Consider the following 18,503-nt stretch of genomic DNA (forward strand, 5'->3'; position numbering starts at 1 on the left):
TGTCTTCTGCCTGGTTGCCAGAGAGGTGTTTTTAAGACATTAATGTAATATTACTTTTTGCTTATTGTTGAATGGATAAATTGGTTCACATTTTTTTGCCTACCTTGCTATCTTTTCCTGTCATACCAGACTACTTATAATGATTCTGTCATGCTCAAATACACCTCATCCCTTTGTGTATGTTGTTCATGATACCATACATATAGATAGTCGGTACTTAGTAAATATGTATTAAATAATTTAATAGTGAGATCAGCCAGACCATGAACTCCTGAGCCTGTCTCCCTTGACATCTTTATCTAAAATCTGTCTTTATCTCCCCTGTCATGTATCTGTATTATGACAATGTTACTTTCTCTTTGAGTGGTTCATTCTATCCCTTATATTTATTTATCCTGTCCTAAATGTTTATTGCACACCTGCTGTTAACCACTTTATAAACTTTGTTGTGGGGAGTTGTAATCATAAATGAGACAAGTTCCTGTTTCTCGGTATGAAAGTCTTAATGTATTGACTCTGAGCAGATGAATCTTTGTCTAGGTATAGTTCTTTCTTTTTTTTTTTTAATTAATTTATTTGGTTTTAGTTTTGGCTGTGTTGGGTCTTCGTTGCTGCGCTCGGGCTTTCTCTAGTTGTGGTGAGCGGAGGCTACTCTTCGTTGCGGTGCATGGGCTTCTCATTGCAGTGGCTTCTCGTTGAGGAGCACAGGCTGTAGGCACACTGTCTTCAGTAGTTGTGGCACGTGGGCTCAGTAGTTGTGGCCTGTGGGCTCTTGAGCACAGGCTCAGTAGTTGTGGCGCACAGGCTTAGTTCCTCCGCGGCATGTGGGATCTTCCTGGGCCAGGGCTTGAACCCATGTCCCTTGCATTGGCAGGTGGATTCTTAACCACTGTGCCACCAGGGAAGCCCTAGGTATAGTTCTAATCGGTCTGATCATGTCACTTCTGTTCACAACCTTACTTCTAATACCTGATGGTATTGCTAATACAATTTCCTTATCTTAGCATTTAGGGTTTTCCATAATTTGGGTCTAAGTGTAATTCCAGTGTTATTTCTTCTTCCCTGTCAAATTAAGTCATTTTAAAAAACTTTACTTCTGCCAGGAAGCCAATTCCTTCCCATTTCTGCCTATTGAAATCTTGATCCATGTGGTTATATAATGTAAATTAATATGGCCCTTTTGTCAGGCAGTTTGGCAGTATGTATCAAGACCTTTAAAATATTTGACCTTTTAACTCAGTAACTCTACCACTGGGAATCCAACTAAAAGAAATAATTGCAGAATGTGTCAAAGATTTATGTAAATTTCAAAAAAGAAATAAAAATAAAAAAGGTATCCATTGCAGTTATACCTTCACTGATTTTTTCTTCCCTTCTGAGACAGTGACCCCTAAAAGAGCAAATTATCTTCCTTTTCACAGTCTAAAATAATTGTAAGATCTACTCTAAAGGAGAGTCCATAAACTTCCATTTTTCTTCTGATGAGAAAATTACATTTAATCAGATGACCTGAAAACCTTATTTTACTTCCTGTTTATGTAACTCTATATTCTTTTTGACAGCATGATTCTGGAACAGAGTGCACTCCAGGAGAATCTAAGAATTTAGGACAAAAAGAAAATGGCAATTACATCATGTATGCAAGAGCAACATCTGGGGACAAACTTAACAACAATAAATTCTCACTCTGTAGTATTAGAAATATAAGTCAAGTTCTTGAGAAGAAGAGAAACAACTGTTTTGTTGGTATGTATATTTTCCCAGCATTTTATTATGAATATTTTGAAACATTCAGAAAACTTGAAAGAATTATATAGTAAACACCTAGTATGTGCCCACCACCTATATTTTACAGTTGTTAGCACTTTAATACATTTGCTTTATCACACTTGTCAATCTCTTCATCTCTCAATCCATATTTTTTTGTTGAAATTTAAAGTGCATTGTGGATATCGGTATACTTCAGTCCTAAACACTTTAGCCTACATAAGTAGAGTTCAATTTAAGTAAAGTTCAATATTGTTTGTGGTGTTTTTGTTTTTCACATAAGTGCAATATACAAATCTTTTTTTTTTTTTTTTTTGCGGTACGTGGGCCTCTCAGTGCTGTGGCCTCTCCCATTGCGGAGCACAGGCCCCGGACGCGCAGGCTCAATGGCCATGGCCCACGGGCCCAGCCGCTCTGCGGCATGCGGGATCCTCCCGGACCGGGGCACGAACCCGCGTCCCCTGCATCGGCAGGAGGACTCTCAACCGCTGCGCCACCAGGGAAGCCCGCCATATACAAATCTTAAGTCCACCATTTGATGAGCTTTGACAAATACATTTACCTGTGTAATCTAAGCACCTGTGAAGATGTACAACATTTCTGTCACCCCACAAAGTTCTTTCATTTCCTTTCCCCATCAATCTTTGCACTCCTCCTGCAACCATTATTCTGATTTATTTCTCCATAGATAAATTTTGCTTATTTTATTTCATATAATTGGAATCATACAGTTTGCACCCATTTGTGGAAGGCTGCTTTCACTCAGCATACTATTTTGAGATTCATTATTAGTATTTTGTACCATTTTTTTCCCCCACTGAATAGAAGTGCATTATATGAATATATCACAATTTGCTTATCCACTCTCCTATTGAATGGAACACTTGGGCTTTTTAGGTTTGGGTTAATATGAATAAAGTTGCTATGAATTTTTTTCTTACTGTGGTAAAATATATATAACATAAAATTTATATTTAAACTAATTTTAAGTGTACAATTCAGTAGCATTAAGTACATTTACAGTGTTATGCAACCATCACTGCTTTTCCATTTTCAAACTTTTAAAATCACTCCAAATAGAAATTTAGTAAACATTAAGCAATAACTCCTATTTCTTTCTCTCCCCAGCCCCTAGTAACCTCTAATCTATTTTGTGTCTCTGTGACTTTGCCTATTCTAGGTACCTCATATAAATGGGATAATGCTTTTGTATCTGGTTTATTTCACTTAGCATAAAATTTCCAAGATTCATACAAGTTGCAGCATGTATCAGAATGCCATTCTTTTTTATGGCCGAATAATATTCCATTATATGGATATACCACATTTTGTTTATCCATTCATCTGTTATGCCTCTCGTAGGGCATTTAATATGTTCTAAATATTCTACCTTGTATTATGTTTTTGGGGGTCCTTGTCCTATTTTACAAGATTTTAAGTTACTTGAAGGCAAACACTGAGGCCTGCTCATATTGCACATAAACAACACTCTTATAGATGAGTTAAACATATGGCAGCAAAGGAGAAAGAATTGAGGAAGGTTTCCAGATAAGCACGGCCTTTCATTTTTTTAGCTGCATTTTTTAAAATAAATTTATTTATTTTATTTATTTATTTTTGGCTGCATTGGGTCTTTGTTGCTGCACGCAGGCTTTTCTAGTTGCGATGAGCAGGAGACTACTCTTTGTTGTGGTGTGTGGGCTTCTCATTGCGGTGGCTTCTCTTGTTGCGGAGCATGGGCTCTAGGCATGCAGGCTTCAGTAGTTGTGGCACGTGGGCTCAGTAGTTGCGGCTCGCGGGCTGTAGAGTGCAGGCTCAGTAGTTTTGGCTCACGGGCTTAGTTGCTCCGTGACATGTGGAATCTTCCTGGATCAGCGCCCAAACCCATGTCCCCTGCATTGGCAGGCAGATTCTTAACCACTGCGCCACCAGGGAAACCCTGCATTTTTTTTTTTTTTTGAGGTATAATTGACATAACACTATGGCCTTTTGTTTTTAATTGAAATTTATACAGAGATAATTTAGATTCACATGCAGTTGTAAGAAATAATGGAGATTCCATATACCCTTCATCCAGTTCCCCCCAGTGGTAACACCTTGCAAAACTGTATAGTATCAATACACTATTACATATAGCAAGGATATTGACATTGACACAGCCCACAGATCTTATTCAGATTTCCCCAGTTTTTCCTGTCGTCATTTCTCTGTGTGTGTGTTTAGTTCTATACAGTTTTATCATGTGTAGGTTTATGTGCCCATCACCACAGCCATGATAAAGAATAGTTCCATCACCACAAGTAATTCTTTTTTTTTTTAATTCTTTTTTTGGCTGTGTGGGGTCTTTGTTGCTGTGCGCGGGCTTTTCTCTAGTTGTGGTGAGTGGGAGCTACTCTTTGTTGCGATGCGCAGGCTTCTCATTTCAGTGGCTTCTCTTGTTGTGGAACATGAGCTCTAGGCGCCTGGGCTCAGTAGTTGTGGCATGCAGGTTCTAGGATGCACGGGCTTCAGTAGTTGTGGTGCACAGGCTCAGTAGTTGTGGCGCACGGGCTTAGTTGCTCTATGGCATGTGGGATCTTCCCAGACCAGGGATCGAACCCGTGTCTCCTGCATTGACAGGCGGATTTGTAACCATTGCACCACCAGGGAAGTCCCACCACAAGTAACTCTTGGCGTTGTCCTTTTATAACCACACTCACCTCCCTCCTGGTATCCCTTCAGCTGCCCCACTATTCTCCATTTCTAAAATTTTGTCACTTCAAAAATGTTATATAAATGGAATCATACAGTATGTAACCTTTGGGATTTTTCACTCAGCATGATTCCTTGGAAATTAATCCAAATTGTTTGCCTGCATCACTAGTTTGTTCCTTTTTATTGCAGGTGGTATGTGTGTACTACAGTTTAACGATTTTTCTATTAAAGGATATTTGGGTTATCTTCAGTTTTTGGCAGTTATGAATAAAGCAGCTATAAACAGGCTTTTCATGTGAATATAAGTTTTCATTTCTCTGTGATAAATGCCTCCAAATCCAACTGATGGATCAATGTAGCCGTTGTTTGTTTTTATTTATATGAAACTGCCAAACTGTTCTCTAGAAGGCTGTACTATTTTATATTCCCACCAGCAGTGTATGAGTGAACTAATTTCTCTCTATCCTTGTCAGCCTTTGGTATTTTTATTTTATCCATTGTGATAGGTATATAGTGGTATTTCATTGTACCTTACTTTGTATTTTTCTGATGACTAATGACATTGAATATCTTTTCATGTGCTTTTTTGCCATATGTATATCTTCTTTGGTGAAATGTCCATGTTTCTTGGCCATTGAGTTTTTTTGGTTTTGTTTTTTCTGTTGAGTTTTGAGGGTTCTTTATATAGGCTAGATGCTAGTCACTTGTCAGATATTGGTCTGCATATATTTTCTTCCTGTCTGTAGCTTGTCTTTTCACCCTCTTCACAGTCTTTCCCAGAGCAAAAGTTAAATTTTGATGATGTTCAAATGATCAATTTTTACTTTTATTGATTGACTTTTTCTTATAAAGCCTTCTTTTTCTTTTAAAAGGGCAGATTAAAATTAAAATTGATGTTCTCATTTTTGTTATTGTTGTTATCAGTGGTAGTTTTTCTAAATCTTCTTAGTGTAGAAGTGACACATAGATTCTTCATCTGCAAACTGGGTTTTCACAGTAAACTTCCTGATTGAAAGTGACTTTAAAAATGAGCATATTTGGGGCTTCCCTGGAGGCGCAGTGGTTGAGAGTCCGCCTGCCAATGCAGGGGACACGGGTTCGTGCCCCGGTCCGGGAAGATCCCACATGCCGCGGAGCGGCTGGGCCCGTGAGCCATGGCCGCTGAGCCTGCGCATCTGGAGCCTGTGCTCCGCAACGGGAAAGGCCACAACGGTGAGAGGCCCGCGTACTGCAAAAAAAAAAAAAAAGAGCATATTTGTCTTTCTCTGTCTGACGTCACTTAATATGATAATCTCTAGGTCTATCCATGTTGCTGCAAATGGCATTATTTCGTTCTTTTTTATGGCTGAGTAATATTCCATTGTGTGTTAGTGTGTGTGTGTGTGTGTGTGTGTGTGTGTGTATACACACCACATCTTCTTTATCCATTCATCTGCTAATGGACATTTAGGTTGTTTATATGTCTTGGCTCTTGTAAATAGTGCTGCAGTGAACATTGGGGTTGCATGGATCGTTTTGAATGAGAGTTTTCTCCAGATATATGCCCTGGAATGGGATTGCAGGATCATATGGCTTTAGTTTTTAAGGAATCTCCATAGTGTTCTCCATAGTGGCTGCACCACTTTACATTCCCACCAAGAGTGTAGGAGGATTTTTTTTTCTCTGTACCCTCTCCAGCACTTATTATTTGTAGACTTTTTAATGATGGCCATTCTGACTGCTGTGAGGTGATACCTCATTGTAGTTTTGATTTGTATTTCTCTAATAATTAGCAATATTAAGCATCTTTTCATGTGCCTGTTGGCTATCTGTATGTCTTCTTTGGAGAAATGTCTGTTTAGGTCTTCTGCCCGTTTTTTGATTGGGTTGTTTGTGGGGTTTTTTGACATTAAGCTGTATGAGCTGTTTATATTTTGGAAATTAAACACCTTGTCAGTAGCATTGTTTGCAAATATTTTCTCCCACTCTGCAGGTTATCTTTTCATTTTGTTTATGGTTTCCTTTGCTGTGCAAAAGCTATTAAGTTTAATTAGGTCCCATTGGTTTATTTTTGTTTTTATTTCCATTACTCTAGGAGACAGATCCAAAAAAATACTGCTGCAATTTATGTCAAAGAGTGTTCTGCCTATGTTTTCCTCTAGGAGTTTTGTAGTATCTAGTCTTATATTTACGTTTTAATCCATTTTGAGTTTATTTTTGTATGTGGAATTAGAGAATGTTCTAATTTCATTCCTTTACATGTATCTGTCCAGTTTTCCCAGTACTACTTTTTGAAGAGACAGTCTTTTCTCCATTGTATATTCTTGTTTCCTTTGTCGTAGATTAACTGACCATAAGTGCATGGGTTTATTTCTGGGTTTTCTATCCTGTCCCATTGACCTATATGTCTATTTTTGTGCCAGTACCATACTGTTTTGATTACTGTAGCTTTGTAGTATAGACAAATACCAGAGAAAGACAAATATCATATGATATCACTTGTATGTGGAATCTAAAAAAAGGATACAAATAAACTTATTTACAAAACAGAAATGGACTTACAAACACATAAAACGAACTTACGGTTACCAAAGGGGTTAGCAGGGACGAGGGCATGGGGAGTAGATGAATTAGGAGTTTGAGATTGACATATACACACTGCTATGTATAAAATAGGTAAACAACAAGGACCTACTGTATAGCACAGGGAACTATACTCAATATCTTGTAAGAACCTATAATAGAAAAGATTCTGGAAAAGAAATATTTACATAGATGTATGTATGTATAACTGAATCACTTTGTTGTACACTTGAAACTGACACCACATTGTAAAATATCTATACTTCAATTTTAAAAAAAGAAAGAAAGGGGCTTCCCTGGTGGCGCAGTGGTTGAGAGTCCGCCTGCCGATGCAGGGGACACGGGTTCGTGCCCCGGTCCGGGAGGATCCCACATGCCGCGGAGCGGCTGGGCCCGTGAGCCATGGCCGCTGAGCCTGCGCGTCCGGAGCCTGTGCTCTGCAAAGGGAGAGGCCACAACAGTGAGAGGCCCGCGTACGCAAAAAAAAAAAAAAAAAAAAAGAAAGAAAGAAATAACATTTACATAAGATAGAAAAAAATGAGCATATTGCTTTTTAGTATTATGGGAAGGAAATTTGTTTCTTAAATTACCATGAAATATGTACGTATTATAATTTTGGTATTTAAACAGCCCCTTTTCCTTGTATTTAAGCTGTTAGCAAATAGCTGATTTGAAGTAATATTTTTGTATGAGACGAAAACTAACGTGTAGTAAATATCGCATGAATGGTTTTCTGACTTCTGTTGTTTTTCCTTTTCTCCTAAATTACGTCACATGAATTATAAAATGATTATTGCTAGACTAGAAAAATCATTATTATTTACTTAGTATATATTTGCATGTGCATGCTTCTAGCTTTTGAGAACAAAAGAAATGCTATAAAATGAAAGAGAGAGGGAATTCCCTGTCAGTCCAGTGGTTAGGACTCGGCACTTTCATTGCCATGGTCCTGGGTTCAATCCCTGGTTGGGGAACTGAGATCCCACAAGCCTCATGGCATGGCCAAGAAAAAGAAGAAGGAAAGAGTGAGATGTAGCTTCAGTTACCTCTAAAATTTCCTTTAATGTTTGATGTGGTCAAGGATAAGAATGAAGTTTCTGAGTATAAAGCTAGGCTTTCTAGAATATTTTTGATTCAGACGTGCATTGTTTTAGGTTCCTGTGCTTGAGATATGTTCCCTTCCACTCACTCAGTTCTCAGTTTGAAGGCTGTGCTACAACTGTTTTCCACATTGATTTGGTATAACAGAAAGAAAAGAGCACCAGATTTTAGATCTAGAAGACCTGGGTTTAGACTGTGTTTTGTCCATAGTGGGGCATATGGTTTCCAGCAAGTCACAAACTCTGTGAAAGTTAGTTTTCTTTTCTCTAAAATGAAGACATTTGATTCTTTTTATTTCCCTGCAGGTACTGAAATTCAGTGATTTTATGTTCTTACTAAGAGTAGCATTCTTGTTCCAATTTTAAACTTCACTGGCAAAATCAAAGAATTTTTAAAAAGAGCCTAAAAATCTTTCTGAAATTATTCACTATGCTTAGACCAGACAGCCCAACCTTAATGAACTAAGATTTGACCCAATATTGTTAGACTCTGGAAATACAAAATGTGTAAATAATACATGGTTCTTCCCTTAAGGAGCTTGGTCTAGCTGACAAGCAAAACTGATGTACATTACAAAAAGAATTTACTAATTGACCAGGATACAGTCAGCCAAATAGAATGTGGGAAATTCCATAAAATAAAATGACCCAATTTCTTTAACAATAGTGTAAAAATAAAAAGAGGGGAGGGAATCTGTTACATATTAAAAGAACTTAAGATACATGTCAACCAAAAGCAACCATGGGGAGAGGGGTTGGGGGAAGCTTGTGTGAAACTTGGTTCAAATAAACTAGTGTAAAGAGGTAATTGAAGAAAATTGAACATGAATTGGCTATTAGATGCTATTAAGCATGCTGTTAAGTTTTTTAGATGTGTAATGGTATTATGGTTAGATTTTAAAAAGAAAGAACTCCTTATCTGTTAGATTCATCTTGGGATATTTGTTAAGAGCAGCTGAATATGTTAGATGGAGTTGTTTACAGCATATTGTTGAAGTTGCTAAAGCTAAGTGATTGGTACATGGGAGTTCACTATACTTATTCTTTTACTACTTCTGTGTATGTTTGAAATTTTCTAACAGAAAAGGTTTAATTTTTTTCTGCTTGATGAAACACTGACTTACTTTGTACTTATGTGCTAAAAATATAAATAGTACAGTCATTGTTCAGTAAAGCTCAGTGTGGCATGGCCTAAATAGAATGCTACCACTTCTGTGAGGGACCTTAGAAGGGAGCATCAGGTCAAATTCCCTCACTGTACAGCTTAAGAAACTGAGGCCTCAAAAAAGGGAAGTGACTTGCCTAAGGCCACATTGCTAGTTAGTGACCAAGCCACTGTTATAATTAGATCTCCTGATTTCCAGATTCCTAGTTTGTTCTACTTTTCTTATTCTTCGAAATTTTCCTTTCTCCTTTTGTTCTGCGGCTTTAAAGAGTTTATAAATTTTAAATAAAATTAATGTTGCATATAATGCTTACTTTGTCTTATTTATTTTCTTCAGAATCTGGCCAACCTATTTGTGGAAATGGAATGGTAGAGCAAGGTGAAGAATGTGATTGCGGCTATAGTGACCAGTGTAAAGACGAGTGCTGCTATGATGCAAACCAACCAGAAGGGAAAAAATGCAAGCTGAAACCTGGAAAGCAATGCAGGTACCTTGCTAATTCCAGTAGTGTTCATGTTCCTGGGAAGTCACCTGAAGGCAGTTATGTCAGATTTCAAACTGAGATTAGGAGATGTATGTGGTTTTGGAACTTTGTTATTTGTTGTTGGTTTATTTTCTGGAGTAGTAGTATTTAGGGCACTGTTGTTGGCAGATTGAACTACTTGTAATTGCAGTTTGTGTGGTGGGTGTTAAAAAAGGACATGCAAAGGACACTCAATAAAATACATATTATTTAATGCCTAACTTTAAAAATGTGACTTTTGTCAGTAGTTTTAGAATCTTAACTTTAAATATTTAGATAGTATGGATTCCATACACTCCTGTAACTTAGTTGTCATATAATTTTATTTCACTTGCCAAATTATTTTGGTAGTGATAGATATAAGCAGTAGAATATTGTTTGTGCAGTACTTTTAAAATGGATGTTCTGTGTATCCTAGTTTGATTTTAGTGTATAAATGTGAGAAAAGTTGATAAATTGACTAATGTGTATCTATGAAAAACAATGATGACTTGCCTAATATTTAATCCATTTTCTATTATAACCTTTTACTATAGGCAAATAGAATAGAATAAGAAAGCTCAATATAGTATGCCTTCATTTTAAAAACAAGATTCTTAATCACTTTTCTGCACTTAATAGAATGTTGAAATTTAATAGCCTCTTATTCCAATAAGACTTGTTTAACAGTAACATACTTAGCATTTATGATTTAAAAATTAGGACTGTATCTATATGTATAGGAAATATCCTAGTGATTTTCTTTACTCACCTCAATGTTTCTTCTAGTCCAAGTCAAGGTCCCTGTTGCACAGCACAGTGTGCATTCAAGTCAAAAACTGAGAAGTGTCGGGATGATTCAGACTGTGCAAAAGAAGGAATATGTAATGGCATCACAGCTCTCTGCCCAGCATCTGATCCTAAACCAAACTTTACAGACTGTAATAGGCATACACAAGTGTGCATTAATGGGGTAAGCATTTGATTTGTATGTTGTTTATTTAGTTTTATGAAACCTTTTTCAGGATAATTGTTTGTTGCCACTTAAAGCCGCATAAAGTAATTAATCTCGGTCCCTATCTATTTCCTCACAAAGCTGTGAATGCATTATGTGGCATAAGTGCCTGGTGGCATTTGATTAGTTATTGACTTGTCTTTCATCTTTCTACTGCATGCGTTTGATACTCTCTAGAGAAAAATAGTTATGTAACTAGGCATGTAACTTTGTATTTCTTTTAAGTTTTATAAATTAACATTTTAATACTCTAAGTAAAAGAACTCTCAGTTATTTCCTCTGAATGTGAAGCCTTTAAAGCTTTCTTGGCTAAATAATCACTTTCCTCTACATGAGGAAAATTTCATTTTTCTCTCCTTATAAAGGAGCCATAATAACCAACATAAAGTCGATGCTCATCTAATCTCCTTCTCTGTTTTTGTTTGGTCTAGATTTTTAAGTTACCATTTCTTTAAAGATTTACTATCTTATTTGCACTTAATTTTTTTTTTTTTTTGTGGTACACGGCCCTCTCACTGTTGTGGCTTCTCCCGTTGTGGAGCACAGGCTCCGGACGCGCAGGCTCAGCAGCCATGGCTCACGGGCCCAGCCACTCCGCGGCATGTGGGATCTTCCCAGACCGGGGCACGAACCCTTGTCTCCTGCATCGGCAGGCAGACTCTCAACCACTGCGCCACCAGGGAAGCCCCTGCACTTACTCTTTTTAAGATGTGTTTATACCATCCATTTCTGATACTAATCTATGCTTCCCTCCCGCCCCCCGACTTGTATTTCTACTTAATTATTTTAGCGTTGGAGGTGTTTCTGTCTGCTATTGTCAACAAGAGGTTTGACTGTATAGGAATTAAATAATTGGTCTTTTATTTTTCTTTCAGCAATGTGCAGGTTCTATCTGTGAGAAATATGGCTTGGAGGAGTGCACCTGTGCCAGCTCTGATGGCAAAGATGATAAGGAATTATGCCATGTCTGCTGTATGAAGAAGAGTAAGGCTTTTAAAATGCAAGAGTATAAAATCTGTTTCAAAAACCTTATTTTCTCCTAAATTTTAAGTGTTAAACTTTGATATGCAGTTGGGACATAATTTCCAGCTGAACTGATCCTCTTGAGAAATTTTAAAATGTAGTATAGAATTGTGTTTCTAGTATTATGGTCCCTACAGTGTTTTTAAAATGATAAACTAGATAAAACCTGCCAGCGTTTTTACAATAATTAATATAAATACCGTTAGAAGGATTTAAAGCCATTGTAGGCACTAAGTCAGGAGTTACTGGTTGTTTGTTTATGCTGTAATATTTAAGGTGAATTACCAGTGGTGTTATCTAGTCTAACTAATGAAAGTCTATATAACATGTCATGGTGATGATTTTAGGCAGTTTCTTCCTTTCCTCCCTCTCTCCCGAGCTAGCCCGATAGAAAATCTGATCTTCAACTTATATTTGACACTTCTTTTGCAGTGGAGCCATCAACTTGTGCCAGTACAGGGTCTGTGCAATGGAGCAAGTACTTCCTTGGTCGAACCATCACGCTGCAACCTGGATCCCCATGCAATGATTTTAGAGGCTACTGTGATGTTTTCATGCGGTGCAGATTAGTAGATGCTGATGGTCCTCTAGCTAGGCTTAAAAAAGCAATTTTCAGTCCAGAGCTCTATGAAAACATTGCTGAATGGATTGTGGTAAGTATAGTTTTTATTTATAAAGAAACCTTATCTTAAAATGATTTGATCATAATTTTACTTGGTTAGAGGTCACCCCTGTTATGAGAAAATCACTTCTTTTCTGTTTATACTGGAGTTATAGTTGACCCTTGAACAACATGGGTTGAACTGCATGGGTCTACTTATAAGCAGATCTTTTTCAATAGTAAATACTACAGTAGTACACAGTGTGGAGTTGGTTGAATCTGCCGGTGTGGAGGAACCATGGATATAGAGAACTTTGGAGGTGGTTGGCTAACTATGATTAACCCGCCACATTCAAGGGTCAACTGTATTTTATCTGAAGAGTGATTTTTAGGGCTTCCCTGGTGGCGCAGCGGTTGAGAGTCCGCCTGCCAATGCAGGGGACACGGGTTCGTGCCCCGGTCCGGGAGGATCCCGCATGCCGTGGAGTGGCTGGGCCCGTGAGCCATGGCCGCTGAGCCTGTGCGTCTGGAGCCTGTGCTCCACAGTGGGAGAGGCCACAGCGGTGAGAGGCCTGTGTACCGCAAAAAAAAAAAACACCTAAAGGTGCCTTCTGGCACTATGGTAAAGTGAAAAGGGTACAGGCTTGGAATTACACGAGGATTCAGATCATCCTTCTGACGTTTGATAATTCTGTGACTTCAGGCAGCTTACATTTCTTGGCTCCCTTACTTCCCTGTTTTCAACTCAAATCCAGTTCTTATTTTCTTTTTTTCTGATCATCTCTAATAAGAAAAAGTTGAGATCTAGTATACTTGTCTACTATGGGAAACAGTGTGTTCAAAGAAAAAAATCTGATAATTGGAATCTCAGAGTTATGTTCTGCTGAGTTTATGTTGTTGTGCCAGATGTTGTAGGTTTTCTAGATAGTAAATCATATCATCTAAAAATAATATTTTTTCACTTTTCTCCATTATGTTTAATTTTGATTCATTTTATTTACAATTTCAAAAACTCATTCCTATTTTAAAATATTTAATAGAAATGATCTTTTTAGTTAAAGTGTTTTTAAAACCTTTTTTCATATTTTAGATTTGAGGATTTTGTGAAATACTTCTTACAATGAATTTTAGCAATGTGAAGTCTTGTGCTCTGGAACTGATTAATCAGGCACTTTTAGGTTTATGCAGATTTGCCTTAAATGGGTATAGAACACTGTTATTTTAAATCAGTGTTGACATTCACATGCCACCCTTTCAAATAGCATGGTCCATAATGCCGGAAGAGTACCGTTAGGCTGTTGCTGCATTTGTGGGCATTAATCAGATCAAACAGTACGATAAACAACAGCCACTTCCTTACAAGTTATTTGTCTCATTTGTGTTACTTGCAGAGTTCACCTGCATAGCAGAGTTCATTTTGTTACACTGGTCTTTCATCATGTATAAGGAAAGTGTCCTTCTAGTTAGTAATGTAGGTTATTAGTTTGCTCTGGTAAGAAGCTGTGAAAGGGATGATGGGTTAGTTTCACTGACTTTCCTTTCCATTGGTACCTGGTGGCTCTTTTATCTCCTTTCCACAGTATACTATGGAATCTTTTTTCCTCATGAGGGTAGAGTGGGAAGAACCTTAACAGTTTAATAGTTCAGGACGTGAGTTACTGACTGCTATAGGCACCATGGAAATGATGTAATAAAGACTTTTACTTTCTTTTCCGGGGAAAAGTTGTTTTTGACAGTAATGTTTGAATGTAGGCTGAATGCCTACTGTGTGTCTCGCCAGGAGATAATGATAAACATCCTTTGGATTTATCAAGGGGTCACCTAGTTCTTGAAAAGTTGGAGAGCATTCACCAGTAAATCTGTTAAGACCCTGTACCACTGTCTCCTTTTCATTAAATGGATACATTGGTAATTCTTTTTCATTTTCTTCCATAGTTACTGATGTGTTCACATTTTTTGCACCTTTTGTGTTAGGTTTGACATAGGAAACCACCTTTGACCTTGATTTTTTCCAAATCTATCACTGTATTTACCCCACACTTTAAAATAATTGCCTGTTAGTTTGTGGCTTTTTTCTTTTTAATTTGTTCAGTTTTATCAGGAGTTCATCTTTTTATTATTATTTTGACAAGAGTCAACTATGTTTCTCATTTTTTAATTAATGTCTTCTCTCTTATTTTGCTGTAATTTTATGAACCTAGATAAGTATCTGGTGTTCTTTATGAAAGATTTAGAGTAGTGTTTCCAAGTGCTTCACAGAACACTAGATCCATAGGTTTGGTGGTCAAATGAATCTGGACAATATTGCATACTATAGTCCCCTCTAGAGATTTGTGATAATATTGTGAGAAGCCCCACGATAAAAAATCTTTTTAACTTCATTTTCCAAACTTACCTGACCTTTATTCATATTGTACATGAGAATTACCTAAGGGCTTAGACCAATTAAGTCAGAATCTCTGGGGATGGAGTATAAAGTGTTTGGGTCATTTCAAAGCTCCCAACTCTCAATTTTGATGATCAACTGGGATTGAGAACCAACCATTCATGTAGAACAGGGGTTGGCAAACTATGGCTCATGAGCCAGATTTAGCCCACTGCCTATTTTTGTATGGCTTACAGCTAAGAATGGTTTCACGTATATAAGTAGTTGAAAAAAATCAAAATAATATTCTTCTGAGGACTTCCCTGGTGTTGCAGTGGTTAAGAATCCTCCTGCCAATGCAGGGGACATGGGTTCGAGCCCTGGTCCTGGAAGAGCCCACATGCAGCGGAGCAACTAAGCCAGTGCACCACAACTACTGAAGCCTGCACGCCTAGAGCCGGTGCTCCGCAATTAGAGAAGCCACTGCAATGAGAAGCCCATGCACTGCAACAAAGTGTAGCCCCCCGCTTGCCGCAACTAGGGAAAGTCTGCGCATAGCAACGAAGACCCAACGCAGCCAAAAATAAATAAATAAAATAAATTTATTTTTAAAAAAAAAGAATATTACCTGTAACGGAACTAATGGCCATAATTAATTTAAAAAATATATATTCTTCTGAAAATTATATGAAATTCAAATTTCAGTGTCCATAAGTAGTGATTTATCAGAACATGGCCATGGCTATTCAGTTATATATTGCTTATGGCTGCGTTTGCACTTTGAATAGTTGCAGCAGAGACTGCTTGGCCCCATAAAGCCTAAAATATTTGTCTGGCCTTTGATAGGAAGTTTCTGCCAAGCCCTAATCTAGACCAGTGGATCTCAAAGTGTGGTCCCCTGACCAGCAGCATCAGCAGCACCTGGGAACTTGATAAAAATGCAAATGATCAGGTCCCACGTGGACCCCTGAGTCGGTATGTGATGGTGCATGCTAAAGTTTGGGAACCATTTTTACAGTCTCTGCAGTGTAATGACTCCTTTTTAAAAGACTTGTAACCGAAATTTTCTACTTTGTCTTCCTGCTGTGTTGAAAATGGAAGGTGGTTGTGGACCTCCAGAGTCCTTTGTTGCCTAGTAGAATAGGCCTCATAGATATCACTACTGAAACTTGAACAACAAAGATGCAGTATTGTCACAGGGCTTAGCATATGGTAAGGAGTCAGTATGTGTTTGCTAGATGAATGAAGCAGATAACTGTGTCATAACTTATATGGAAAAGAAAAAATCATACATATTATCCTAACTTTGAAGTTGTAATGTTTTCAGGTATCTCTCAGTGGTATTTTAACCTGCTTGCCCAGGCTAAGTATAAAGTAACAAGAAGATTAGTAGCCAGTTGCTTTCGAGAGGGGTGGTGCGTGGAGTGTTGAAGGATAAAAGAACATTTAGTCAGAGTCCAGACAATGGTATCTTCTGAAGGATGAAGGGACGCTTTCTGCCCCTGCAGGATGGCATAATCAGTATCCTGACAAGGGACTGTGGGTCCCACATGGTCTTGTGACTACCCGGAAGTCTAGAGCGTGTTTGCTGTGACTGAGAGTTGTTATCACTGGAAATTCACCAAAAGGGTTATATGATTAACTTTTTCTAGAGATCTTTAAAACCAGCTAAGATTATCTTACGTCTGAAGAGACTTGATGGCTTGTCTTGCCCCTTCCCCCTCACAGTTTTTTGAGTGAAACCTGTTTTATTGTTTTGTTAGCCTATAGGTCCTTTTTGTTTATTTAGATTATTAAATAAAAAACTATTGTAATTAGAACATAATAAATTAGACTGGCAAATTTTGACCTTTCATTTTTGTCATTTTTACTTAATTTTTCTACTTTGTGTTCTTTTGGCCATGTAAGTGGATGTATTGAACATCATCTATCTGTTTCTTATGTAGAATTATTTTCTCAGACTTGATTTAGTACTTGTTAACTTCTAAGCTGTTTTTTAAACTTGGATGTCTTTGTCTCTTAAGTTTCACTTAACACCCTTGTATCTATGAAAGACAAGAGCTTGACTCGTAATTTACATTCATTAAATGCCTGTTGAATGAATGACAGCTCTCTTTTATTTCAGACTCTTAACAGGTGGACAAACTGTGATCTCTTTTCTGAGATGAAACACATATATTGCACTTAGTAGCCTGGTTGGTATTCTTTTTCCAGATTTTATAGTATATGAGAAAACATGTGATTTAGCATTTACCACTCTCTGATAATTCTCTCTTGAAGGGGGCATTTAAAAAAATCTTCTCTACCAAAGGTGACCATATTTACTAACACTCTCAAATGCACTATTGTTTTGTTTAGTTTTTCCTTGCTATCTTCTATCCACTGCGATATTCTATTTCTGAGAGCTACTATCATTGTCACGAAAACATCTCAGCTTTGGGCTTTTGAGGTATATAGTTACCTGGAAGATTTCAGAGGAAAACCAGGAACACTGCTAGAAGGGACTGGAAATTCTCAAGGACCTGGGTGCCACATTTTCGTAAATATCTTTTGATCTCAGCTGGGACTCGGTCCTTTTGACCTTTGTTTTCTACGAAGTTATAACCACTGTTAAATTCAGGCTTCCTCTCTCCAGTCTGCTTTTGTTACTGCCATACTACTTGCATCTCTATTTAAAACTGTATAGGTACTGAAAAACTGGTATTAGAAGAGGTGTCAAACCATAATTTTTTATGTCCTCTGTTGTAAGAACCTTTTGCATTATTTGTGCGTGCGTGCAATCTAGATATAATAAATAAATATTATAAATGAGAAGTGTTTCTCTAAGTCAGTATTTGGAGTAATGACTCACGTGTAATAACTAGTCCAACAGGTACTTTTTGGTAGAGTATATACTGAGTTTATAGAATATAAATTCAAAAAGCTTGCAGTCCAGTTTGGGATAGAGAGGATAAGCACATAGAAACATATTTTCAGTTCTGCATCATGTTTTCACAGGAAATAGGAGAACCTATTTGGACAAGGCTTCTTTAAGGATGTGATAGCAAAGCTAAGTTCTTAAGGACTAGTAAGTAGAGGGACAGGTGGATGTTTTGTTAAGAGAGAGCAGCTGAAATAGTCACAGACATAAGAAATATTTTAAATAAAAATTTTTTTCACTTTTATCCTTTTGAAAAGTGTGATTATCCTTTTTTTTTTTTTAATTGACAAAGTAATATGTTGAAAAGTAAGCCGCCTTTTTTCCCTGGAGCCCAGTCCTCTCAAGACGAGTTTCTTATATATTTTTCAGAAACTGTATTTTTATAAGAAAATATATTTTAAAAAGACAAGTGGAATCATATATTTACTGGGCCGCAGTTCATTGTGTGCTCTGTTTTTTTATCTCTGTCCCACTTAATGATTTATCTTGGAGATCTTTGGTGGGAAGCTTTTTTTTTTTTTTTTTAATTTATGGCTGCGTTGGGTCTTCGTTTCTGTGTGAGGGCTTTCTCCAGTTGCGGCGAGTGGGGGCCACTCTTCATCGCGGTGCGCGGGCCTCTCCCTATCGCGGCCTCTCTTGTTGCGGAGCACAGGCTCCAGATGCGCAGGCTCAGTAGTTGTGGCGCACAGGTCTAGTTGCTCCGCGGCATGTGGGATCTTCCCAGACCAGGGCTCGAACCAGCATCCCCTGCATCGGCAGGCAGATTCTCAACCACTGCGCCACCAGGG

The 18,503-nt window shown here is 37.7% G+C and overlaps 1 protein-coding gene across 1 annotated transcript in view; it reads left to right on the forward strand.

The window, feature by feature from the left end:
• The window catches only part of ADAM10 (ADAM metallopeptidase domain 10), a 111,193-nt gene that overhangs the window by 84,659 nt on the left and 8,031 nt on the right, over positions 1 to 18,503 (forward strand). Inside the window, exons 10-14 of the mRNA XM_079914873.1 lie at positions 1,563 to 1,746; positions 9,626 to 9,776; positions 10,581 to 10,764; positions 11,682 to 11,790; positions 12,262 to 12,482. Coding sequence (XP_079770999.1) covers positions 1,563 to 1,746; positions 9,626 to 9,776; positions 10,581 to 10,764; positions 11,682 to 11,790; positions 12,262 to 12,482 — 849 coding nt within the window. The remainder of the gene's footprint in view (positions 1 to 1,562; positions 1,747 to 9,625; positions 9,777 to 10,580; positions 10,765 to 11,681; positions 11,791 to 12,261; positions 12,483 to 18,503) is intronic.

Source organism: Stenella coeruleoalba (assembly GCF_951394435.1).
Source record: "Stenella coeruleoalba genome assembly, chromosome: 2".
In the NCBI taxonomy this organism is placed as follows: Eukaryota; Metazoa; Chordata; class Mammalia; order Artiodactyla; family Delphinidae; genus Stenella; species Stenella coeruleoalba.